The sequence below is a fragment of the Rhinatrema bivittatum genome, chromosome 4, assembly GCF_901001135.1.
Source record: "Rhinatrema bivittatum chromosome 4, aRhiBiv1.1, whole genome shotgun sequence".
NCBI lineage: Eukaryota > Metazoa > Chordata > Amphibia > Gymnophiona > Rhinatrematidae > Rhinatrema > Rhinatrema bivittatum.
This window is the reverse complement of record NC_042618.1, coordinates 84,074,843-84,102,487: the sequence shown is the minus strand read 5'-3', so window position 1 is coordinate 84,102,487 and position 27,645 is coordinate 84,074,843. Positions and strand designations below refer to the sequence as shown.

The 27,645-nt window shown below is 46.4% G+C and overlaps 1 protein-coding gene across 1 annotated transcript in view; it reads left to right on the top strand.

The window, feature by feature from the left end:
* Positions 1-21,043, top strand: part of DLST (dihydrolipoamide S-succinyltransferase) — a gene marked incomplete at its 5' end in the record, with an annotated part of 166,900 nt that extends 145,857 nt beyond the window's left edge. The window contains one exon of the mRNA XM_029598424.1: positions 19,249-21,043. Coding sequence (XP_029454284.1) covers positions 19,249-19,383 — 135 coding nt within the window. The remainder of the gene's footprint in view (positions 1-19,248) is intronic.
* Between the last annotated feature and the right edge of the window lie 6,602 nt (positions 21,044-27,645).

Here is a 27,645-nt window from a genome sequence, read left to right as displayed (position 1 = left end):
ACCAAAGATCGAGCCTTCTCGACAGCAGCGCCAACCATCTGGAATACCATGCCCCCAGACCTTAGACAAGAACCTTGCACGCAGACATTCAGAAAGAAACTCAAGACTTGGCTGTTTCTACAAGCCTTCCCTGATCTATGACCGCCCCAACTATAACAAATCGCCATGGTTCTCCAGTCGACGTACCACACCCCTGACATGGCTTCTGACATTATATTACAGTCCTGAGTACAAGTGATTATTATAGTCCTAAGTATATGACTAGATATTATTTATTTCTGAGACTAAATATTATTTATTTCTATGTTAGCCATGACTCTGGCTTTTCCTCCTCCCAGTTCAAGTGCCCCTGTTTTATTGTAACTTTTATTCACTTTTTCTCTCTTCGCCTATTGTTCACGTTGATGTTTATGTTATTGCACCGCTGTTTATTGTAAATCGATACGATATGATTGGTATCATGAGTGTCGGTATAAAAAAGCCCAAAATAAATAAATAACCCAACACAGTGAATTAAGGCCATTGTGGCAAAATGTAACCTCTGAACCACATGTAATGAAATATGAAACTCAAGTATGAGCTTTAAAGACCGATATTTCACGCATATCCAGCATAGCTCTCTGCTTCAACGGCAGGGGAGAAAGTCTGATACTTCACGCATATCCAGCATAGCTCTCTGCTTCAACGGCAGGGGGAATGAAGAAAAGTGGATCTATATACACACAACCACCAACAACAACTGAATTACATAGTCTGGGTAAACAAATAAGCATGGGTGAAGCTTGCTTATTGCGGCGGTTACTACCCCTAAGTAATTAAGCTAGATATTTCACTTAGATGCAGTTCCAGCACTGCTCTCTATATTAATGGTGGGGGTAGAAGGGAAATAGAACCAAAAGGTTACTAAGAGCCAAGAGAAACAGATAAGTATGAGAAAAAAAAAAAGTGCGAAGCTTGCTGGGCAGACTGGATGGGCCGTTTGGTCTTCTTCTGCCGTCATTTCTATGTTTCTGATAAGGGAAGATCGAACTCAAATGTGCTATCTAGGAAGGGTAGAGTTGGCCAATTCCCTCCCTACCATTTGGAGAGAAAACATCAAAGAACTCTGACCCTGGCTGTTGTCAGCAAAGTTGAAGAATCACTGCACTTAGAAAGCTTCGGTGCAGAGCACGGTGCTGCTGTGCTATCTTGGAGCCGACAGATTGTCACCATTCTCATCAGCATGGTCTGATGGATCTCACTCAGCATAGATATCTACAGTGCCAAAGAAGACCATCGGCTCCAACAATGTTTCTTGTGCAGACAAATTGTTTTTTTGCCTGCCTCCCAGAGATCAACTCCTCTTTAAATTGTAGGAAGATTGAGAGAGAGAGAGAGCCTAGCTATAAGGCCCTTCTAGTAGTTAGGTATTTATACCTCTATAGGAGGCCCACCTAGTAACTGGAGGTGAGGGGTTAGGGGCCATGTTGACATGCAGAGTGAGATGTACAAACAGAACCGTGCACTTTTGTGAAGATTTGATGGCCTTCGGAGTGAGGAAACTCACACAAAGATGAGATTTGTACAATGTTCTCTCAACCTAGCTTGATGGACTCTCAAACTGCGGTAATACCTATGCGAAGTGTTAAGATAGTGCACATTGCTAATTATCACATGCGATAGTTTGATTAATCTAGCCCTAAGATATAAAAGACATCTCTTTCCATTCTCCAGTAGCTAAAAATACTGATTTGAAATAGAGTGCAGAGTTGCCCAGATCATACAAAGTGCATCTTCCACATGATTCCTTAATTGTGGAATCAGCAATGAAGAAAGCAAAGAAATTGAAAATATTCTGTAGCACCCCTCCAGGAAAAGACTCCAAATGACTTGATTTCACTGGTAACAAGCAGCGATTCTGCAGTCCAGAATTGCAGCACACCAACTTCAAATGGTACAATTTATCTGCAGCATATTACAAAAGATAAATTACTCAACAGCCTGCTCATCAAGATCAAATATCATTGAAACACAGAAATGATGACAGAAAAGGACCAAATGATCCACCCAGTCTGCCCAGTAAGGTGATGCCAGTATCTGTGCACTGTGCAGGTTACCCCCTTGCTTATCCGTTTTCCCAGACCATAAACGTCAGGGCCCTCAGAATATGTCCGAATCCAATTTCCCCTAATCCCTGCCAAGGAAGTAGAGAGCAATGTTTGAGACGCATCAAAAGTATCAGGCTTAGTGATTAAAGAGTATTAAAAGCTGCACCAGCAAGTTACCCCCATGTTCATTTGTTCCCCAAACTGTAAAAGTAAGGGCCCTCGGTTACTCTCTGAATCCAATTCCCCTTTTCCCACTGCCGTTGAAGCAGAGAGCAATGATGGAGTTGCATTAAGCCTTGATACTGTTGTTTAAGGGTAGCAAGTTACCCCCAGTTACCCCCATGCACTCTTTTCTTTAATTCCATCCTCTAGCCTTTAGGGATCCACAGTGTTTATCGATGTACTTATACAACATGGTGAGGAATACATGAAGCATATTATTAGATCAATATGATTCCTTTGATATAGCATAAAGATCACTGGCCATGGCCATCAAGACTAGGAGATTAGCATGACTAAAGGCTTCTGGCCTAAGGGAGGATGCGCATGTAAAATTAGCGGATGCATCATGTTCAGGAGATAACTTGTCTGTAGACAAAGTAAATGATGCAGTGGAAATAATAAAATCAGAATACAGCTCTTCAGTCTCATCATCAATGGATCAGTCCTCAAAAAGAAGGTATTATCAACTAGGGATGTTGATAATACCGGAACAGATAGGAAAACCCCACGAATGGTTCATGTGGTTTTCTTGTCGTTTTGGGGGTAGGGGAGAAAGGGAACACATCCAAACCCCCCCCCCCCCCAAACCTCCCCAAACTCACCCTAACCCTTTAAATATAATTCTTTAGAATCTCCCACCCTGCCGACCCCCCCCCCCCCCTGCAAAACTTTCTTAAAATACCTGGTGGTCCAGTGGGGATCCCGGGAGCGATCTCCCGGTCTCGGGCCATCGGCTGCCAGTAAACAAAATGGCTCCGATGGCCCTTTGTCCTAACCATGTGACAGGGGCTACCGGTGCCATTGGTCGGCCCCTGTCACATGGTAGGAGCAATGGACGGCCGGCGCCATCTTTAAACATGGCGAGGAGCCATTTTATTTACTGGCAGCCGATGGCCCGAGACCGGGAGATCGCTCCCGGGAATTCTGCTGGACCACCAGGTACTTAAAGAAAGTTTTGGGGGGGGCGGGAGGGTGGGGGATTCTAAAGAATTCGATTTTAAGGATCAGGGCTTGGGCGCAGCCGATTAAAACGCTAAGAAACGGAATGTTACGAATCGCGGGAACGAAAATTTCCCACGATTCATGTACGATTCTGATTCTGGCTACGATTCCGGACCGGATTCACATCCCTATTATCAACAAGCATTTAGAAAACAATATTGTTTTCCTATAATAAATTATAATCCCTACCTGTACCCTAGGTAGTGTCTGGTCTCTTAGCAGCATTAGCAACAGCAGTCTAGGTCAAGGACTGGGGAAAAGCTTCAAAAACCTCCTCAAAGGGCCAGCACAAGCTTTTGACTATTATTTAACCAACTGTTTCCAAAGCTTCCAGTGCCGAGGGGGAGACTTCAGTTTTTTCATTCACAATGGAAACTCGTCACCACAGACAATTGGGTTCTCAATCATATCACCAAGTATTACCACTTAAATTTCCAGTCTTTGTTGTCATGGATTTTATAACATCCACAATTCCATTTGTTGGACCAGTTAGACCTACTCATATAGAAACTAAACTCTCTTTGTCATATCAGGCATTAGAGCCAGTTTCTCTTTCAAGATATTTTCTAATTCCAACAAAACAGGATCTAAGAGATTTAAACATTTTTCTCAAAAAAGGAAAGTTCAAGATGAATTCATTAGGCACCATCCTTCCACTTCTAGAGACTGAAGATTGACTCACAACCTTCAACCTAAAGAATGCTTACGTGCATATAGCATTTCCTAGCGTGTAGCAGATGGACTCAGGACCAATGGGTATAGTGTACTCCTGCTAGCAGTTGGAGACAGATCAGATTTCAATCTGACGACAGCCCCTAGTACATATACCCCTGCAGGAAGTGCAGCTCTCCAGTATTTTCCATCTCCATAGCAGTTAGGGACTATCTGCACGCTCTCACAGCGTTCGAACAAATTCAAAGAAGAAAATCCAAATTTAAAGGACAAACCTACCTGATGACGAGCCCCGCTCTCCTGCGGTGATACCTTAGGGTCCCTCCCCCAGTTGAGATTCCCGAGGTGATTTCCGTGGTCCCTCGGAGGTAAGCCTCGATCCGGTGGCCGAATCGCGACGAGGACCTAGCCCCTGACCCTCGGGCGTGGCTTCGAGGCAGCAGGTGCATCCTCGAGCGCAGCGGTGAAGGTATTTGCCCTCTCCCCCCGCAGCCGGAGGCCGCCCGGGACGCAACCGGGAAGCGCCGAAGACAAGGTAAGGTAGAAATCTTCTGCTTGAACCGGTCTCCGAGGATCGAGGAGGAGCACAAGTCGCCGGCCAGGACCAGTGCCACTGGATTGATCCGCCCTAGCAGGGCCAGGCCCCAGTTATTTCCAAGGGTCTACCCACGTGGAGACCCTCCGAGGGGGTCGCCATATTGCCCACGTGCTCACCGTCGCCATTTTGGCCCTATTCGACGCACCGTTCGCCGTTTGGCCCGCGCGCACAACCCCGACCTAGGCGCACAAAGCACGTGTGCGCATAGCCTTACATGCACATCAGGTCTTGCGCGCATAAGTTACGCAATACAACCAGGAGAGTTTCTCACATCCCTGGATCTTTCAGAGGCCTACCTGCACATCCCAATTCATCAGGAACACCAGCGCTACCTACGCTTCATAGTCCTGAACCGTCACTACCAGTTCTGGGAACTACCCTTCGGGCTAGTCAGAGCACCCCGGACGTTCACCAAGGTAATAGTGGTGGTGGTGGCAGCAACAGTGAGGAAGGAAGGAATCCTCGTTCACCCTTACCTAGACGATTGGCTGATCAGGACAAAGTCACCGGAGGAAAGCCACCAAGCAACCAGCAGAGTCATAACTCTACTGGAGAGCCTAGGATGGGTGGTCAACACACACAAAAGCTCCCTACAGCCCTCACAGTTGCTGGAATACCTAGGAGTCCGATTCGACACCAAAGAGGACAAGGTCAGCCTGACCCCCACAAGGAGATCAAAATTGTGGAACCGGCTGCAAACCTTGCTGAACGATCCTCGTCCCACAGCATGGGATTACCTGCAAGTCCTCTGGCTGATGGCATCCACACTGGAAGTAGTGCCATGGGCAAGAGCCCACATGAGGCCCCTACAGCGTTCCCTCCTATCACGGTGGAGCCCACGGTCCCAGAACTACACCGTATGTCTATCACTCCCGGGCAGAGTTCGGACCCAGCTACGGTGGTGGCTGCAGGCCAGCCACATGAGCTGGGGATCAAGACTATCCTCCCCAACCTGGACCCTACTCACCACAGATACCAGTCTACAAGGATGGGGAGCACACTGCGAGGAGTTAACTGCCCAAGGGCAGTGGAACGCAGAAGAGGCGGGATGGAACATCAACCGCCTGGAGGCACGGGCAGTCAGACTAGCCTGCCTGCGATTCACTCACAGACTTCGAAACAAAGCAGTCAGAGTAATGTCGGACAACGCCACGACAGTAGCCTACATCAACCGGCAGGGGGGAACCAGGAGCCAACAGGTGTTCCTAGAAATAGACCCCCTGATGGAGTGGGGGGAAGCAAACCTCCAGGAGATATCCGCCATCCACATCACTGGGAAGGACAACATCACGGCAGACTTCCTCAACAGGGAAAGTCTAGACCCAGGAGAATGGAGGCTGTCGTCCACAGCCTTCAAGATGATAGTGAATCGGTGGGGGACACCGGACATGGACCTTCTGGCAAACAGATCCAACACCCAAGTATCCAGATACTTCAGCCGCAGGCAGGAACCGCAGTCCCAAGGGATCGATGCCCTGGTACAGCCCTGGCCCCCGGGGACTCTACTATAAGCCTTCCCGCCATGGCCCCTACTGGGCGCAATCATTCACAAGATACAGCTACACAAGGGACTAGTTCTTCTGGTGGCTCCAGATTGGCCAAGAAGACCCTGGTACGCAGACATGAGAAGACTGCTGGCAGAGAACCCCCTGCCCCACACAGGGACCTGCTACAACAAGGTCTGATCCTCCATGAGGACCCAGCTCAATTCTCTCTTACAGTCTGGCCATTGAGAGGGCTCGCCTAAGAAAGAGCGGATACTCGGGGGGGGGGGGGGGGTGTACTGTCCTCCGAGCACGCAAGTTCTCCACACCGCACAGGAGACTGGTGAATAAAATAAGAAGCTTAGGAGTGAGTGCCGAGGTAGTGACCTGAATTGCAAACTGGTTGACGGACAGAAGACAATGTGTGATGGTAAATGGAGCTCTCTCTGAAGAGAGGGAGGTTTTAAGTGGTGTACCACAAGGATCGGTGTTGGGACCGGTCCTGTTCAATATATTTGTGAGTGACATTGCGGACGGGATAGAAGGTAAGGTTTGTCTTTTTGCGGATGACACTAAGATCTGCAACAGAGTGGACACGCCGGAAGGAGTGGAGAGAATGAGACGGGATTTAAGGAAGCTGGAAGAGTGGTCGAAGATATGGCAGCTGAGATTCAATGCCAAGAAGTGCAGAGTCATGCATATGGGGAGTGGAAATCCGAATGACCTATATTCGCTGGGGGGAGAAGGGCTGATATGCACAGAGCAGGAGAGAGACCTTGGGGTGATAGTGTCTAATGATATGAAGTCTGCGAAACAAGGCGATAGCAAAAGCCAGAAGAATGCTGGGCTGCATAGAGAGAGGAATATCGAGTAAGAAAAGGGAAGTGATTATCCCCTTGTACAGGTCCTTGGTGAGGCCTCACCTGGAGTACTGTGTTCAGTTCTGGAGACCGTATCTACAAAGAAACAAGGACAAGATGGAAGCGGTACAGAGAAGGGCGACCAGGAAGGTGGAGGGTCTTCATCGGATGACATATGAGGAGAGATTGAACAATCTAAATATGTACTCCCTGGAGGAAAGGAGGAGCAGGGGTGATATGATTCAGACTTTCAGATACTTGAAAAACTTTAATGATCCAAAGACAACGACAAACCTTTTCCGTTGGAAAAAAATCAGCAGAACCAGAGGTCACGAGCTGAGGCTCCACGGAGGAAGACTAAGAACCAATGTCAGGAAGTATTTCTTCAAGGAAAGGGTGGTGGATGCCTGGAATGCCCTTCCGGAGGAAGTGGTGAAGTCTAAAACTGTGAACGACTTCAAAGGGGCGTGGGATAAAAACTGTGGATCCATCAAGTCTAGAGGGCGTGAATAAAGAGGAGGCATTCAAACACTGCACGGAGCGGCAGTAGCCACAGAGGCATTCACGGAGCGGGATGCCAGTGGCCAGTAGTTAGTGTTCCACCTTCACAGAGCGGAAGGATGGAGGGCTGCGATCTCAAAAAATAAAAAAATAAAAACAGGGGTGGGTAAGAGTATGGGGTAAGGGTGTGGCCTGCTTGTTACAGCGGTTGCTACCCCTAATTGAGCTGGACGTTCACTTGATTGCAGATACGGCGCTGCTCTCTAAATTGGTGGTGGGGTGGAGGGGAATTAGGGCTGGAGGGTACTGGAAGCCAATAGTAACAGGTGGGAGAGAAAAAAAAGGGGGAAAAATGGATAAAGTGCGTAGCTTGCTGGGCAGACTGGATGGGCCGTTTGGTCTTCTTCTGCCATCATTTCTATGTTTCTATGTACATACGGATCTGGAGAGTATTTGAAGCCTGGTGCGAAGACCACAACATCAAGCCACGCTCATTTAAAGTTCCCGTGATCCTGGAATTCTTACAGAACGGACTACAGAAGGGTCTGTCCCTCAACTCCATCAAGGTACAGGTGCGGACAATGCGGCCACCTGTACCATCAAGGTACAGGTGGCCGCATGACAATGCGGCCACCTGTACCTTGATGGTACAGGTGGCCGCATTGTCATGCTACGGCTCCAAGAGCGAGGGCGACAGCATAGCTTCTCACCCGTACGTGTCACATTTCCTGAAAGGAGTCAAGCACATTCGCCCACCACTAAAGTGGCCGGTACCTCTGTGGAATCTCAATCTCGTTTTGGACTTCCTAGCGGGAACCGCCTTTAGACCCCTCCGAGGCCTGTCCCCTCCGCCTCTTAACCTTAAAGACGGTGTTTTTGCTGGCGGTGTGTTCAGCCCGCCGCATATCGGAACTACAAGCTCTGTGCTGCCGTGAGCCGTTCCTCAGGCTCACCCCGGGATCCATCCAACTACGCACGGTTCCCTCCTTCCTCCCCAAAGTGGTCTCACACTTCCACCTTAACCAGACAATCTCACTACCAACGACGCATGGCTCGAAGAATTCGGAAGAAGCCCGTAGTCTGCGTCACCTCAACATCTGCAGACTCCTATGCAGATACCTGGAAACGTCTGAACCCGTACGAAAAACAGACCACCTTTTCGTCCTTCACAGCGGAAAGAGACAAGGGGAAGCGGCCTCGCGGGCAACCATCGCCCGCTGGATCAAGGAAGTCATCAAGGCGACCTACGTAGAAGCTGGCAAGCCACCACCTCTACAGGTCAAGGCCCATTCTACCAGAGCCCAGGCAGTATCCTGGGCAGAAACTAGAATGCTGTCACCTGCCGAGATCTGCAGGGCGGTTACATGGTCCTCCATCCATAGCTTCTCCAGATTCTACCGTCTGGACGTTCAGGCTCGGGAGGACACGGCATTTGCAAGGGCAATACTAAGTGGGTCACGGGCAGCCTCCCACCCGGTTCGGGAGTAACTTTTATACATCCCATTAGTCCTGAGTCCATCTGCTACACGCTAGCAAATGGAGAAATTACTTACCTGATAATTTTGTTTTCCTTAGTGTAGACAGATGGACTCAGCATCATACCCTTGGCTGCTGTCACGCATGGTCCTTCAAATGATTCAAGGGTAAGCCATGTTTTCATTTACCTAGGGCATCCACCCTGGCAGGTGTCGACGCTTACCGGTTGAGTACACTGGCGGTCTCCAGCTATAGTCAATCAACCAGTCTAAGTTAATCAAGTATTAACGTTTAACCAAGTTATGAAGTTATTCAAGTTAACCAAATTTTCAAGTTAATCAATCAGTCAGTCACACATATATCCACAATGCTTTTCGAGGAGAATACTGAAGAGCTGCACTTTCTGCAGGGGTATATGTACTAGGGGCTGACGTCAGATTGAAATCTGATCCGTCTCCAACTGCTATCAGGAGTACACTATACCCATTGGTCCTGAGTCCATCTGTCTACACTAAGGAAAACGAAATTATCAGGTAAGTAATTTCTCCAATTCACACTTCACATTGAGCAATCAGATTTTCGTATATTAGTGCAGGCTTTTATTCTGACTACTCTGGACTATGGCAATTCGTTATGATTGGAGATTCCTAGGAATAGGTTAAGAGCGTTACAGCTTTTGCAGAACTCTGCAGCTAAGTAGGTTTGAATGCCTCTCAACGAGAGCATGTTACACCGTTATTATTCCAGCTTCATTGTCTGCCTGTGGAACAGAGGGTCAAGTCTAAAATTCTGACCCTCATGTTTAAATCGATTCATGGTTTGGCCCCAAAATATTTAACCAATTTATTTAATGAATATGTTACATCTAGAATGTTATTTTCAATTTCTAGGAAACTGCTAGAGTTGCCTCCTGTGAGGGAAATTCATTACCAAGATATTAGACTTCGGGTGCTGTCACTTAGGGGTGTTAAGCTTTGGAATGATTTGACTGATGGATTACAGGTTTTATCAGACTTTAAAATATTTTGAAAGTATGTTAAAGAAGTTTTATTTACTGAAGTGTGTTCTGAACGGTATGGTTTAATATCACTAAAAGAATATGGAAAAGAAGCACAAAGACCAGAGCTTTACAGTTCAAAAACACAGACTTTGAGGAAATGGGGAAGTACCTAGAGGAAGAACTAAATGGATGAGAAAATGAGAGAGATGTGGATCAGCAGTGGACCAATCTAAAAGGAGCAATCGCCAAGGCAACTGCTGTATATGTTAGAAATGTAAAGAAAAGCAAAAGAAAAATGAAACCTATCTGGTTCTCAAAGGAGGTGGCTGACAAAATTAAAGCTAAAAGAACAGCATTCAAGATATATAAAAGATCCCAAAGGGAGGAGCACAAAGAAGAATATTTGATTCAACTGAGGGAGACGAAGAAATTAATCAAGTTGGCAAAAAGTCAAGCGGAAGAGAGGATTGCCAAGGAGATAAAATATGGTGACAAAACATTTTTCAGATACATCAGCGAAAAGAGAAAAGTCCAAAGTGGTATAGTGAAATTGAAAGGTGGAAATGATCAATGTGTGGAGAGAGACGAAGAAATGGCAGAAATATTAAACGAATACTTCAGCTCTGTGTTCACTAAAGAAGACCCTGGAGAAGGACCATCTCTACACAACAAGAAACTGGAGGGAAGTGGAACAGATGAAAATCCATTTACAGTAGATAATGTATGGGAAGAGCTAAAGAATCTGAAAGTGGACAAAGCCATGGGGCCTGATGGGATTCATCCAAGGATACTGAGGGAGCTCAGAGATGTGCTGGCGGGACCGCTGTGCGACCTGTTCAATAGATCCCTAGAAACGGGAGTGGTGCCGAGTGATTGGAGAAGAGCGGTGGTGGTCCTGCTTCACAAGAGTGGGAACAGAGAGGAAGCTGGTAACTACAGACCGGTTAGACTCACTTCGGTGGTGGGAAAAGTAATGGAGTCACTGTTGAAAGAGAGAATAGTGAACTATCTACAGTCCGGAGAATTGATGGACCAGAGGCAGCATGGATTCACCAGAGGAAGATCCTGTCAGACAAATCTGATTGACTTTTTTGACTGGGTAACCAAGGAATTGGATCAAGGAAGAGCGCTCGATGTCATCTACTTGGATTTCAGCAAAGCTTTTGATACGGTTCCGCACAGGAGACTGGTGAATAAAACGAGAAGCTTAGGAGTGAGTGCTGAGGTGGTGACCTGGATTGAAAACTGACGGACAGAAAACAATGCGTGATGGTAAATGGAACTTTCTCTGAAGAGAGAGAGGTTTTAAGCTGTGTATCGCAAGGATCGGTGTTGGGACCGGTCCTGTTCAATATCTTTGTGAGCGACATTGCAGACGGGATAGAAGGTAAGGTTTGTCTTTTTGCGGATGACACTAAGATCTGCAACAGAGTGGACACGCCGGAAGGAGTGGAGAGAATGAGACGGGATTTAAGGAAACTGGAAGAGTGGTCGAAGATATGGCAGCTGAGATTCAATGCCAAGAAGTGCAAAGTCATGCATATGGGGAGTGGAAATCCGAATGAACTATATTCGATGGGGGGGAAAGGCTGATGTGCACGGAGCAGGAGAGAGACCTTGGGGTGATAGTGTCTAATGATATGAAGTCTGCGAAACAATGCGACAAGGCGATAGCAAAAGCCAGAAGAATGCTGGGATGCATAGAGAGAGGAATATCGAGTAAGAAAAGGGAAGTGATTATCCCCTTGTACAGATCCTTGGTGAGGCCACACCTGGAGTACTGTGTTCAGTTCTGGAGACCGTATCTACAAAGAGACAAGAACAAGATGGAAGCGGTACAGAGAAGGGCGACCAGGAAGGTGGAGGGTCTTCATAGGATGACATACGAGGAGAGATTGAGGAATCTAAATATGTACTCCCTGGAGGAAAGGAGGAGCAGGGGTGATATGATTCAGACTTTCAGATACTTAAAAAACTTTAATGATCCAAAGACAACGACAAACCTTTTCCGTCAGAAAAAAATCAGCAGAACCAGAGGTCACGAGCTGAGGCTCCAGGGAGGAAGACTAAGAACCAATGTCAGGAAGTATTTCTTCACGGAAAGGGTGGTGGATGCCTGGAATGCCCTTCCGGAGGAAGTGGTGAAGTCTAAAACTGTGAACGACTTCAAAGGGGCGTGGGATAAACACTGTGGATCCATCAAGTCTAGAGGGCGTGAATAAAGTGGAGGCAGCAAAACACTGCACGGAGCGGCAGTAGCCACAGCGGCATTCAAACACTGCACGGAGCGGGATGCCAGTGGCCAGTAGTTGGTGTTCCACCTTCACGGAGCGGAAGGATGGAGGGCTGCTATTTCCAAAAAAAAAATAAAACAAAAAAATAAAAACAGGGGTGGGTAAGAGTATGGAGCAAGGGAGTGGCCTGCTTGTTACAGCGGTTGCTACCCCTAATTGAGCTGGATGTCACTTGGATGCAGATACAGAGCTGCTCTCTAAATTGGGTGGAGGGGAATTAGGGCTGGAGGGTACTGGAAGCCAATAGTAACAGGTGGGAGAGAGAAAAAGGGAAAAAAAATTGGATAAAGTGCGTAGCTTGCTGGGCAGACTTGATGGGCCGTTTGGTCTTCTTCTGCTGTCATTTCTATGTTTCTTTGTTTCTATGACTAATTTTAATATTTAATTTTATTATTGTTATTTGTCTTAACATTGTTTTATGTTGATTTTGTAATCCACGTAGCTTACAAAGTTATTATAAGTGGAATAGAAGTATTTTTTATAAAAAAAAAAAAAAAGGTCTAATAGGAAACACTTGAGGTTCACCCTAGAAGAAAAAAATACAATACAGAGTCCTTCTATTTGAACTAGCGGCAGCCCCCAGATTGTTCACCAAATGTCTGGCAAAAATAACTGCTCATCTCAGGAGAAATAATGTCTTCGTAGTTACATACTTGGACAACTGGCTAATATTGAGCACATTTTCCAAAACTTCAAGAGTCATTTATTTTGCTGTTCTGATTTTACAGTTCCTGGGATTCTTAATATATTCTGAGAAGTCTCATTTGCTGCTTATCCAGCTACTATTCATCAGTGCATTTCACAACACTCAGAAGCTTTCCTTCCAATCAAAAGGAAGAACAAATTGGAAAAATAATTCAATCTTTGTGTAATTGTGGTCGGGCGACTGCCATTTCCTGAACATACCCAGAACAGCCCAGAAAAGTGGGTTGTGTATCCCTACCAGCAGATGGAGTCAGAGAACAATTAGAACTTTGGACACTGCTACATGAGAGAGAGTGCCAGCTGCAGACCCTCAGTATTTCTCTGACTCCAGCCGGTGGTACAGATGCACACCTGCAGTCTTTAGTTATATTTTTTATTTAGTTAGTTTGAATTTAATTTTTTGTTTACAGTCGCTTCCTGAGGTGTTAGGCGCCTTCGTGGGCCATCTCTCAGTAGAAGCCGGGCGTCCGCGGAATTGGATATTCCTGTCAGGGTTTCGCCCACCACAGTTCGGTGTCTGACAACCTGGGGCTCCTGGCTACTCACCACCATCTCTGCTACAGCTGCTCCCTTGTCCCCTGCAACAGCTTTTCTCTGTGTCTTGGTAAAGTTTCATTTACAAAGAAAAAAAAGATGTTTTCACTGCGGCTGACTGACAGTCTTCAGTGCTGAGGTAAGGAGAGGTGCAGGAGGGACCTGGTGTTTTAAGGCCGGCCGGAGAAGCTGTCAACAGTGTTCCCCTCAGCTCCCGGGGCTCTGGGTCGTTTTCTGAGGGTAAGGGGTGAGTTTTTCTCAGTGTGCCTCGTTTACTCGCCGCTTCCCTGCTTTGGGGCCTTGTGATTTCACTATAGACAGGCTCCTTTCCCGCAGCACGGCTGCACGCATTGTTTTTTCTCCTCAGCCAGTAGTCTCTTAGCCTGCAGCATGAAAATTTGTTTTTTCTGGTCCTGCCTGAATGAAATTTTCTCCACGTCGCGGCTCCGAGCGTTTCTTTTTTTTATTTGCGCCCTTTTCTATTTCACTTCAGACTGTCTGCTCGCTGCTGCGGATGGGACCGAAAACAGAATCACAGGTCTGCCGCGTGTGTGGGTCATGCAGTTAGGCATTAGATGCGGCCTCCTTATGCGCAGCATGTTCCCCGGAGTTAGAGGGTTCTTCAGGCTTCTTGCCTCCTCCCTCAGGGAGGGAACATCTGTCTCGCCTTCGGCTTCGCAGGAAGAGGATTCTCCCCCTGTTCTAGCCCCGGTGAGGGAAGACATCACCGGGGGAACTGATGATATAACCCCAGCCGACTCTCCAGTGGGGGAGGGGGACCCGGAGGGGTTTTCCCCAGAATTTGTCCTCCTTATGCACCAGGTTCTCCTGGCAAGGAAACGCTCGGTGATAAAGTGGCCCAGTCTCCTGGGGGAAGGTTCGGATCCGCCTGAGAAAAGAGGTCGGGGTACGGACCCTCATCAGCGCCTCTCTGATCAGGCTCACCCCCACAGGGGATTCTCCTTAGGATACGCGAAATCTGATCCCGGGGTCTGGGGCGATGCCGGCTTCTGGGGTAGTAGGGGTGGCAGACCAGGATCCGTGGCCAGATCCGGCTGATGTGGATACTGATGATCCAGATGAGCCCAATGACCCTCCTGCAGAGGGGGATGACCCCAGCGTGGTGCGTGTTTTCAAGCGGGATGAGTTAAGACCCTTATTTCCCAGGTCCTTGAAGTTCTGGGACTTAAGGTTTCTCAAGAAGAGTCTGACAACGAGGGCGTCAATCCTGTCCTCGACGGCATTAGGGGTCCCATAACATTAAATCACCTTGCTTATATACTGTGTTAAACCCAGTTCTTTGTATCCAAGTTTGATCACCCTGGTTTAATGTAAGACATTCTCATGTCATGGTTATTGTTGGAATGTAAACCGACGTGATTGGTAACTCTGTTACTTGAATATCGGTATATAAAAGTGCTAAATAAATAAATAAACATCTTTTGCTTTGCCTAAGAAGGTTCGCAAACCAGTAACCCAGGAGTGGGAGACTCCGGATTCCGGCTTGAAGGTGGACAGAGCTATGGTGAAACTGTACCTGTTGTCGTCTGATGTTTTGGATTTACTGAAGATGCCAAAGGTGGACGCCGCGGTTTCGGCAGTCACAAAAAAGACAACTATCCCGGTTGCTGGAGCAGCTGCCCTTAAGGATATGCTGGACCACAAGCTGGAGATCCAGTTGAAGCAAGCATTCGAGGTTGCCATGCTAAGCCTTCGGGCGGCGGTTTGCGCTACCCTCATGCAGAGGGCCTCTCTGTGTTGGGTCCAGGAGTCGGCTGCCGGGGTCAGTACGGGCGACAGTGGGGCTCTGCAGTCCGCCCGCCTAGAAGCAGGCATCACTTATGTTGGAGATGCTTTGTATGATCTGGTGAGGACCTCGGCGAGAGGTATGGTGACCTTGGTATCAGCGCGGCGTCTCCTCTGGCTGTGAAATTGGGCGGCGTATTTGTCCTCCAAGTCCCAGCTTTGTAATCTACCCTTTAAGGGTAAGCTCCTGTTTGGGGAGGATCTGGATCAGCTAGTAAAGCTGCTTGCCGAATCCAAGGGCAATCGGTTGCCGGAAGATAAAAGATCTTCTAAGAAAGTCTTCCCTCCTTGAGCAAGGTTTCGGGACTCTCGTCGCTTCAGAGCGGGAAGATACTCCGCACCTCCTGCTTCTAAACCTGCTTTGGGGCGCCAGCAGTCCTTTCAAGGGGGTCGCCGGCCCGGAAGAGATTTGGGACATCTTGGAGCAGGAAGTAATAAAAAACCCCCAATGAAGCCACGAGACCCATTCCGTCGTCGAAGCTGTTGGAGGCAGATTATCCAACTTTTACACGGAATGGGTAAGAATTACATCAGACCGCTGGGTCTTAGAAGTGATCAAAGACGGGTATGCACTGGAGTTCTCGTGCCCTGTCTGGGAGATTTCTGTGGAGTCCCGAGTGGCCTCGAGTGTCAAGCGAGAGGTGGTCCGGGTGACTCTACAATGACTTCTCGAGCTCAAAGCTATTGTCCCAGTTCCGGAGGCTCAACAGGGACGAGGTTGGTACTCTGTGTACTTTGTGGTCCCCAAGAAGGAGGGCATGTTTCGGCCCATCCTTGATCTGCAGAAGGTGAACCCTTGCCTTCGGGTTCCTCGCTTTCGTATGGAAACCCTGAGCACAGTGATGGCCGAGGTTCGAAAAGGGGAGTGTCTCGCTTCTCTGGACCTCACAGAGGCATATTTACACATTCCGATCCAGCTGAATCACCAGAGGTTTCTGAGGTTCAAGGTCTTGGGACGACACTTCCAATTTCGAGCCCTCCATTTGGTCTCGCAACAGCTCCTCGCACATTCATCAAGGTGATGGTGATGGTGGCAGCCTTCCTTCGTCAGGAGGGAATCTTGGTCCACCCGTATCTGGTGATTCGCGCGAAGTCTCGGAAGGACTGCGAGAGATCAGTGCACATGGTGATGTTCACATTGCAATCCCTAGGTTGGGTAATCAATGTGCAGAAGAGTCACTTGGAACCCACTCAGAGCACAATTCGATATCTTGCTGGGCAAAGTGTTTCTAGCAGCGAACCGAATAGGGAAATTGCAGGAACAAATACATTCCCTTCTTCGAAGGAACAATCCCACAGTGTGGCATCATCTTCAGGTCCCGGGCTCCATGACTTCAACCTTGGACTTGGTTCCTTGGGCGTTCGCTCGCTTAAGACCTTTACAGCGTGCACTTTTGTCTCGCTGGAGCCCATCTGGCTCTGCAGGCGTTTCTTCCCTGTATCCAGGGCAGAATGGTGCGAGTCTTCTCGGACAATGCGCCAACGGTGGCATAAATCAACCAGCAAGGCAGGACTCGAAGTCCCGCCATAGCACTGGAGGCACGTCTTCTGTTCACCTGGGCGGAGCGCCATCTCGAGGGCATTGCCGCAACCCATGACACGGGAGTAGAGAATGTGCAAGCTGATTATCTCAGCCATCAGCAACTAGACGGGAACTATCTCTCGAGGTGTGGAATCTCATTTGCGCCAGATGGGGAATTCCTCAGCTGGATCTGATGGCAACGCAGGCGATCAGTCTGGAGACTTCCCCAGATCTCATCACGCAAAATTGGGGCAGGCTGCGGCATCCCAACCACCAGGCCCTGTCGCTCACAGCCTGGATGTTGAGAAGTTAATCCTGTAGCTGCTTGATCTTTCAGAGGATGTGTCTCGGGTCCTGGTGGCTTCTAGAAAGTTTTCCACTAGAAAGTCCTATGGACTGAAGTGGAGAAGGTTTCCCGTGTGGTGTGAGCAGAAGGCCCTAGATCCATTCTCCTGCCCTACCCAAAAACTGATTACCTTTCACCCCCATCGGAGGCTGGCTTAAAAACCAACTCCATTAGAGTCTATCTTAGTGCAATTGGCACATACCACCATGGTGTAGATGGTATGCCCATCTCTGTTCCACCTATAGTTGTAATTTTTATGCAGGGCCTCCTTCAATTGAAGCCTCCCCTGAGGCCTCCTGCTGTGTCTTGGGGCCTCAATGTGGTAGTAGCTCAGCTGATGAAAGCTCCTTTTGAACTGCTGTGCACCTGTAACCTGAAGTACCTAACCTGGAAGGTCATATTTTTGGTGGTGGTCATCTCAGAATACAGGATCAGTGAGCTCCAGGCTTTATTGACTTATCCGCCTTATACTAAATTTTACCATGATAGGGTGGTCTTGCGTATGCACCCTAAGTTCTTGCCTAAGGTGGTGACTGATTTCCCTCTTAATCAATCGTCCTGCAATTTTCTTTCCCAGGTCCCATTCGCACCAAGGTGAATTAGCACTGCACAGTTTGGACTGCAAATGAGCCTCAGCCTTCTATCTGGAGCAGACAGAAGTCCAGAGACAGTCTTCCCAACTTTTTATTTCTTTTGAGAATAGTTTGGGTGTTGCCATTGCCAAACAGATACTATCCATTTGTCTAACAGATTGCAGGACTGCATCTTGGGGGTCATGTCAAGGCTCATTCAGTCGGAGCCATGTCAGCATCAGTGGCCCACTTGCAAGCAGTTCCCATGGAGGAGATCTGCAAGGTTGCAACATGGAGCTCTAGCCACACGTTCACATCTCATTACTTCTGGATAGAGATGGCCGACGCGACAGTAGGTTCTGCCAGTCTGTCCTTCGGAACCTGTTTGAGGTGGAGACCCCAGCTCTCCCTTCTAGGGCCCGTTGTTTGGGTTCAGGTTGCCTCCCCCTCTGATACCGACAGCACCGTTGTTGTTGTGCCTGTTGGCACCTGGTTGGGTGTCTGTTGGTCCCCTTTTTTGTTGGGGAGCAGCCTGTAGCTAGGGATTCACAGATGTGTGAGGACTACAATCCTGCTTGTCCTCAGAGAAAGCAAAGTTGCTTAAATGTAACAGGTGTTCTCTGAGGATAGCAGGATGTTTGCCCTCACAGAACCCACCTGCCACTGCATGGAGTTGGGTTTCTCCTATTTTTTATCGTAATTGTATGTTACAAGACTGAAGAGGGACACCGTGTGGACGCGTGGCACAGGGCATGCTGTACATGCTCAGTGTGCCTGATAAGTTCTAGAAACTTTGACATAAGTTTTCCGTATCGGGCACCATCTGATGATGTCACCCATGTGTGAGGACTAACATCCTTCTGTCCTTGGAGAACACCTGTTACAGGTAAGCAATTCTGTTTTATCTGATTAAATGGCAGCCACTTAATATCTGGCTGTATTCAGGGTCTGCCACTCAACCGGATAAGTAGATAGTGGGATATTTAGGGGTGGGCAATGGGTGGATTGGGATGTAATACTTATCTGGTTACCTTAACCAGATAATTGCCAATATTTGGACCTATCCAGTTATGTTACCCAAATATAACTTATCCGGCTAACTAGAACTTATCTGGGTTTATTCATCAGCATTGCTGTACTGCTTAATATCCTTTCTAAGTTAGCTGGATAAGTTATATCCGGCCAAGTTAGGTAGCCAGATATCTTTCAGTTTTGGGCCCAGTTGAAGTTATGCTGAGGGATGCGTGCGTTGCCAGCAGTGAGGGAACTCTTACGCATGCTCAGAAAGACTTTATTGTATTTGCTTGTCTGAGTTTTCAAAGCACAATTCCTGACTCAGCACCATCAGATGACATCACCCACTTGTGTAGCTGTTTGTTCTGCTCTCCACAGAGAACACCTGTTACAGGTAAGTAACTTTGCTTTCCTGACTTCTGGAGGGTAGAGAGATTTGAGAGTGGTATTTTTCAACATTACACTTCCTTGATAAAGTTACTACTCATGAGTAAGGATTCATGTTTCCTGGTTAAAGAGAGAGAATTGTTGTTTTTCCTTCTTTCCCTGCTAGGTTGACGTACGCCCCATGATGTACGTGGCACTTACATACGATCATCGCCTGATTGATGGCAGAGAGGCTGTGCTTTTCCTGCGTAAGATGAAGTCTGTGGTGGAGGATCCGCGCACCCTGCTGCTGGACCTGTAGGAGCAGACTGCTCTCTGTGGCTCTCCTTGCTGCAGGGTTAGGAGGAGGGGAAGGGGCTCGGCTGCTCGCTCCTATTGATGGCTATGAACAGACGCTGTTCCTTTGGGCTCTTGCTCCACGCAATAAACTGCAATTTCTTTTGAGGAATGGGTTGGATGGAAGTGGCAGAATATTATTTTACGTCCTTTGCGATCCCTGACCCAGTTTTCTCAGATTTTTCCACCCTTCACATTGCCTTCTCTTTCAAAGACGCTAGCTCAGAATAATGACACTTGGGCAGGGACAAGAGGGGGAGATGCTAAGCCTGCAGACACTTATTGGTGGCACTCTAAGCATTCAAGCTCTGTTTGGTTTGCTTCCTGTTGTTTAAACCTACTGAATTCTTGTTTAGCTTTGTCCAAGCAAGTTAAAAATATTATTAATAAAATAGGAAATATTGTCAGAATAAAATTATGGAGGCCTGTCTAGCTCGGCGGCTAGCAGTGATGTGGCCCCCCCACTGAATATACCCAGCTCTCCTAAAATTAGCCAGATTAGTTTTTTCCATCTAGTTTTAAGACAGGTCTACAGGACAGTCAGATAACTCAGCTCCTCCCAGTTGCACCCCTGGAATGCCCCTGACTTATCCAGCTAAATGCTTCTGAGAGCTGTGACACAATGAGTGTGAGGTTACAGGCCAGCAGCATCAGAGGTGGAGAACATTAGAGGCACGTCGAACCCCCTCATACTGTGCATATCACAGGTCCCTGATCTCTAAACAGATCCCCCACCTCCAGAGCCCAGGCTACTGGTGGCCAGGCATGAGGCCTTTCTGAGACAACATGTGCATCTCTGACTCTCCTGCCATGTAAGAGGGGGAGATGGACAGGAGGCATATGTGTTTTCATTACCCCAGTGCCTGCTGGATGTATTACTCAAGTTAATCCAACAATATATGCAGAAATTGTAATTAAAATATTTAAATAGATTTTAAATGAAATTAAAAGGCAACAATAACAAAAAAAAACACCCAATCTGAGTTTGAGTTGTGTAGGTGTGCTGTTCTCTGTGAGCATCATGAGAATTGTGTGTCTGGGAGCTCTTCCAGTCTGAAGCCAGTGCTGTTGTCTCTCAGTGCTCATCTCCCTAGGAATCATAAGGTGTGTCTAAGAGCTCTTGTGTTTCACTGGCATTGCACATGTCTCTGTAAGCACCAAGATTGCCCTTCGTGACTGAGTAAAATGCAGGTTCATTAAGGGTTACTTTTACTATGGCTAGTTGATTCTTTCATCTTAAGTGATTTCCCTGTTATCAACACTTGACTCATTCCTCACCCAGGGATCTCTGCATACTTTTGGTACTTGCACCTGATCTGTGCACATTGTCATTGCTTCCTTTGTCCTAAGAAAATACCTACCTCAGGATGACTGAGTTGAAAAATTGACTCATTCCTGTATCAAGGGATAATTTAGTTTCATTAAAAAATGTTTGAATTGCCTTTCCAGCACAGCTGACCAAAGCAATATACAACCAGTGAAATATTACATTAACAATCAAGGAACCGAAAAAGATCACAGCATATAAAAACCAATTTCTTGGATAAGATATCCAAGGCAAGTCTTGCCTCACAAATCTGCTTCATTTTTTTGAAGGGGTTAATAAACATGTGGATAAAGGTGAACCGGTAGATGTGGTGTATTTGGATTTTCAGAAGTCGTTTGACAAAATCCCTCATGAGAGGCTTCTAAGGAAACTAAAAAAGTCATGGGATAGGTGGCGATGTCCTTTCATGGATTACAAACTGGCTAAAAGACAGGAAACAGAGAGTAGGATTAAATGGACAATTTTCTCAATGGAAAAGGGTAAACAGTGGAGTGCCTCAGGGATCTGTACTTGGACCGGTGCTTTTCAATATATTTATAAATGATCTGGAAAGGAATACGAGTGAGGTAATCAAATTTGCAGATGATACAAAATTATTCAGAGTAGTTAAATCACAAGCAGATTGTGATAAATTGCAAGAAGATCTTGTGAGACTGGAAAATTGGGCATCAAAATGGCAGATGAAATTTAGGGGTAGATTTTAAAAAAGAGCGCAATCGCGTACTTTTGTTCGCGCACCAGGCGCGAACAAAAGTACGCTGGATTTTATAAGATACGCGCGTAGCTTATAAAATCCGGGGTCGGCGCGCGCAAGGGGGTGCACGTTTGTGCAACCTGCGCGCGCTGAGCCCAGCGCGCGCAGGTTGCACAAACTTTCCTTCGCCCTCCGCTCCCTTCCCCTACCTAACCCACCCCCCCGGCCCTATCTAAACCCCCCCCCTAACTTTGCGCGTGTCGCCAGCAGCCCTGCTCTGTCCTCCGGTCCCGGGGGCTGGTCCGGAGGCCTAGACCACGCCCCTGGGCCCGCCCCCGAAATGCCGTGTCATTTCGGGAACGCCCCCGGACACACCCCCTCCCGCCCCTTTTAGAAAGCCCCGGGACTTACGTGCGTCCCGGGGCTTTACGCGTGCCGGCGCACATAAATCCGGGCAGATTTACGCGAGCAGGGCATTTAAAATCCGCCCGTTAATGTGGACAAGTGCAAGGTGATGCATATAGGGAAAATTAACCCATGCTATAGTTACACAATGTTGGGTTCCATATTAGGAGCTACCACCCAAGAAAGAGATCTAGGCATCATAGTAGATAACACATTGAAATCGTCGGTTCAGTGTGCTGCGGCAGTCAAAAAAGCAAACAGAATGTTGGGAATTATTAGAAAAGGAATGATGAATAAAACGGAAAATGTCATAATGCCTCTGTATCGCTCCATGGTGAGACCACACCTTGAATACTGTGTACAATTCTGGTCGCCGCATCTCAAAAAAGATATAATTGTGATGGAGAAGGTACAGAGAAGGGGAATGGAACAGCTCCCCTATGAGGAAAGACTAAAGAGGTTAGGACTTTTCAGCTTGGAGAAGATACGGCTGAGATGATAGAGGTGTTTAAAATCATGAGAGGTCTAGAACAGGTATTTATTTATTTATTTATTTAAAAATATTTCTATACCGTCTTTTCAAACTAGTTTGATCAAGACGGTTTACAAGTATCAATTATATAGATCGAGTTAACCAAAAGATAATTTAAATAAAATAAAATAAAAATTAAATTAAAAAATAAAATCAATCTAATCAACAAAAAGTTAAAGAGAAGCACAGAAAGAAGAAAAATACATTAAACCATCATAATCCCTACTCAAAAAATAAATATACTAATTTTTTACAAAAACAGATAAAGAAAGAAAGGAAATAAGTAACCCTAAAACTTTAACTTATACAATCCAGATTCCTGATAAGTGTATAATCAAACAGTCAATAGCTGCAGAGTACGTGGCTTGTCAAGGTGGGATATTCAATTTTCAAGATGACCATATGCAATCTTAAATAGATAAGTTTTTACTTAGATGTGAATCTACTCTTTCAGATAATAGAAAGACTAGGGGGCACTCCATGAAGTTAGCATGTGGCACATTTAAAACTAATCGGAGAAAGTTCTTTTTCACTCTATGCACAATTAAACTCTTGAATTTGTTGCCAGAGGATGTGGTTAGTGCAGTTAGTATAGCTGTGTTTAAAAAAGGATTGTGTAAGTTCTTGGAGGAGAAGTCTATTACCTGCTATTAATTAAGTTGACTTAGAAAATAGCCACTACCATTAGCAACGGTAACATAAAATAGACTTAGTTTTCGGGTACTTGCCAGGTTCTTATGGCCTGGATTGGCCACTGTTGGAAACAGGATGCTGGGCTTGATGGACCCTTGGTCTGACCCAGTATGGCATGTTCTTATGTTCTTAACCATAATCAAGCTGATTCCAAAAATCATCATAAGAGCGGTCCTAGTTACTCAGAATAAAAGCTAGCAATAACCAAGAGCAGAGCACTAATGTACTAATCCCAAAGGTCTTGTCTTCTAATTGGAGTTCAGGGTATTGAACTGCAGCCTTCTAATGGTAGTCCTCGTTATCTGAGGGTTAGAACTTGTGGTAAAAGCTGTGAGTGTAGCTGCATTTAAAAAAGGTTTAGAGGAGGAAGTGAAGTCACTAAACAGCATGGACGTTTAGCCCCATATCTCTGCTTCCCCCCCCCCCCCCCCCCCCGCTGCCTACAATTGTAAGCATCGGCGATATTAATCAGTTTTTTTTACATAAACTTCACAAATATTGCTATATTATATATGATATCCCCGCCCTCTCACACCTTTTATTCCCCCCTGCCTTTGTAAATGCTCGTGTAAATATATGAATCTGTTTATTCTCTTGACATAATCTATTTAATTCATATAGTTTCTGTTCCTATGTCCCCATGCATTTTAATGTTTCTATGTTTCCCATGTATTATAATGTTTTTTGTTCTATGTAAAGGCTCCTGCCTAATTCGTTTCAAGTTATTTGTAAACCGATACGATGTGCAAACGGCTATCGGTATATAAAATTCTAAATAAATAAATAAATATCTTTAGTTATCCGACATGGCCAGCCGGAAAAAACCCATAGATTTGCATCAATACTCCTATGATGATTCTTAAGTTTTTTCCTAAATGTTAAGAGGCAGGGTTCCATCCTAAGGTCTGAGGGGATGTTGTTCCAAATAGCTGGGCCTGCTGTCGAGCAGGATCGGTCTTTGGTCGAGGTGAGGTGTGTGGCTTTGGTTGGTGGGGCTTGTAACGTTCCTTTGTATACTTCTCTGGTCGGTCTGTTGGAGATATGGAGTTTGAGAGGGAATCCGAGGTCCAGATGAAGGTGATTGTGGATGGATTTGTGAATTAAGGTGAGTGATTTGTGAAGGATTCTGTAGTTAACTGGGAGTCAGTGTAAGTTACGGAGGATGGGTGATATGTGTTCTCCATGGTTGGTGTTGGTCAGGATTCTTGCCGCAGCGTTCTGTATCAACTGTAGAGATTTGGTGGTAGAGCTGGGGAGACCCAAGAGAAGAGCGCTGCAGTAGTCTATTTTGGCAAATAGCAAGGCTTGCAGAACTGTCCTGAAGTCATGGAAAAATAGTAGAGATTTGAGTCTTTTTAGAACCTGAAGTCTTAGAATCTTTTTAGAACCTGAAGTCTTTTTAGAACCAGGCTTTTCTGCCAAGCCTTCTCAGATCCCCCTGACACACACTAGACGACCGAACATCCCTCATGAACAATGGATCTCTGTACAACCGTTAAGTACTTAATAAGAGCTACCCCTGATTCTTCAATTGTTTATACTCTTCGTTTACTGCCTTCCTAGGCCTTTCTTTCCAGCTGTCTATGCTTCCAAGTTTACTATCCTTGTTGAATGTAACTTTGTTCTTCCTGTTCAGACTGTTGTTTTTGTTACAGTTCCCCAATTCGATGTAAACCGATCTGATATGGTCATTTAACCATGAAGGTCGGTATAGAAAAGTGTTAAATAAATAAATAAATAAATGATTCTGGCTCCAGATTTGCGGCCCTAGGTGGGGAAGCTACAGCAACCGGAGGTGAGACCATGCCTGAAACAAAACCTCCTCAAGTGGAGGAGCAATCGGCGTTGCAGACCTCACTTACTAAACGAGATTTTTATAAATGGTTTTCTGAAATTAAACAAGATATACGTGACTTAAAAGATGATGTGAACAATAACATGGAGACCCTCCGGGTAGAGATGAGAGATCTAGGCTGGAGAGTAGAAGATGCGGAAAGCATGGTGGAAGGGCAGGCCCTGAAAATTGCGACAGAGGTTACTGAGCTACAGCGATTACAGGAAGAAACCTCATTAAAACTTGAGGACCTTGAAAATCGATCTAGACGGGCTAACATTTGGATTCGGGGCCTCCCTGAAATCCCGGATTTTGCCAACGCTATGATGCTCACCCACAAAATCTGCGCGGTATCATTGGCTACTGATGAGGAAAAAGGAGATAACCCGCGGTGCATGGGGGTAGTGGTTGAGCGGGCACACAGAGCGCTGGGGACTGCTCTTAGAAATGCGCTGAAAGATATAATTGCATGTTTACACAGTTACCTTATAAAGGAAGATTTGTTGCGCTGCGCTCGGAGAGTATCACCTTTAAGCTGGGAGGGCAATCAACTACTGCTATTTAATGATCTTGCCCTGGCTACTCTGCGCCACCTTTGACTACTTTCCTCCGGAAAGAGAACTTGCAATACCGATGGATATACCCTTGGGGTATTGCGTTCACGATTCAGGGAGTCACGTCTCAAGTAAAAACAATAGCGGAGGCAATTCCAATTTTGCAGTTGATGGGCCTGGACACTGCTACTTTGGATAAACCACCAGCCAAACATACCACCCAAAGCCTGCCGCAGTGGTGTGGGGAAAGGCGGCCGGCGCCTCACGAGGAACCAGACAGTCCCCGATGGCCTAGGTTCCGGGAGGCCGACTTGATCATCGGACTTCCTTGGTACATAAATCGCATACCGGGCCCATGACTTATGAGCATGACCGGAAGCAATCTTCAAGTTGGCTGCCGTGGCGTCTTTCTGCCGACTCCCTCCGCCATGATTCACAAGAGCCTAAGGGTGCGTGTGGCCCCAACAGATGTACCAGCAGTGGCGCGAACCTCAGGGGCGTCCCCCTGCAGATGACGTCATCCGTACCGGATATATAAGGTCTCTGAAATCGCTAACTAATAGAGTTATTAAGGGTTACGCTACCTAAGCAACTCTGCCTCTTCAGACTTACCAAGGGTACCCACTCCTCAGGGGACTCACTCTCTTTGTTTTTCAGGTCACAGTCTGGAACCGGTACTCGCTCCTCGAGGGCCCATGTTCCCGGACTGGTTGCTGAATACGTCTTCTGCCTGGAAGTCATTGCTGCCTACAACACCAGTGGGGTGGGTTTAGGAGTTGTTTTGGTGTGCCAGTTCTCCCGCCCCCCCCTGATTTATGATTTTTCACGATAAATCGGGGGAATTTCTATTGTATCGCGACTCTTAATGATTTTTGACGATTTAAAAAATATCTGATGATTTTTTTAAATCGTCAAAAAACGATTCACATCCCTAAAAATTTGTAACCTATTTTTAAAATCATCCATTGTACCTGAAGACTGGAGGATAACAATGTAACCCCAATATTTAAAAAGGGCTCCCGGGGCGATCCAGGAAATTACAGACCGGTTAGCCTGACTTTAGTGCCAGGAAAAATAGTGGAAAGTGTTCTAAACATCAAAATCACAGAACATATAGAAAGACATGGTTTAATGGAACAAAGTCAGCATGGCTTTACCCAAGGCAAGTCTTGCCTCACAAATCTGCTTCACTTTTTTGAAGGAGTTAATAAACATCTGGATAAAGGTGAACCGGTAGATGAAGTATACTTGGATTTTCAAAAGGCGTTTGACAAAGTTCCTCATGAGAGGCTTCTAGGAAAAGTAAAAAGTCATGGGATAGGTGGTGATGTCCTTTCGTGGATTGCAAACTGGTTAAAAGACAGGAAACAGAGAGTAGGATTATATGGACATAAGAACATAAGAAAATGCCATACTGGGTCAGACCAAGGGTCCATCAAGCCCAGCATCCTGTTTCCAACAGTGGCCAATCCAGGCCATAAGAACCTGGCAAATACCCAAAAACTAAGTCTATTCCATGTAACCGTTGCTAATGGCAGTGGCTATTCTCTAAGTGAACTTAATAGCAGGTAATGGACTTCTCCTCCAAGAACTTATCCAATCCTTTTTTAAACTCAGCTATACTAACTGCACTAACCACATCCTCTGGCAACAAATTCCAGAGTTTAATTGTGCGTTGAGTAAAAAAGAACTTTCTCCGATTAGTTTTAAATGTGCCCCATGCTAACTTCATGGAGTGCCCCCTAGTCCTTCTATTATCCGAAAAAGTAAATAACCGATTCACATCTAACCGTTCTAGACCTCTCATGATTTTAAACACCTCTATCATATCCCCGCTCAGCCGTCTCTTCTCCAAGCTGAAAAGTCCTAACCTCTTTAGTCTTTCCTCATAGGGGAGCTGTTCCATTCCCCTTATCATTTTGGTAGCCCTTCTCTGTACCTTCTCCATCGCAATTATATCCTTTTTGAGATGCGGCGACCAGAATTATACACAGTATTCAAGATGCGGTCTCACCATGGAGCGATACAGAGGCATTATGACATTTTCCATTTTATTCACCATTTCCTTCCTAATAATTCCCAACATTCTGTTTGCTTTTTTGACTGCCGCAGCACACTGAACAGACAATTTCAATGTGTTATCCACTATGACACCTAGATCTCTTTCTTGGGTTGTAGCACCTAATAT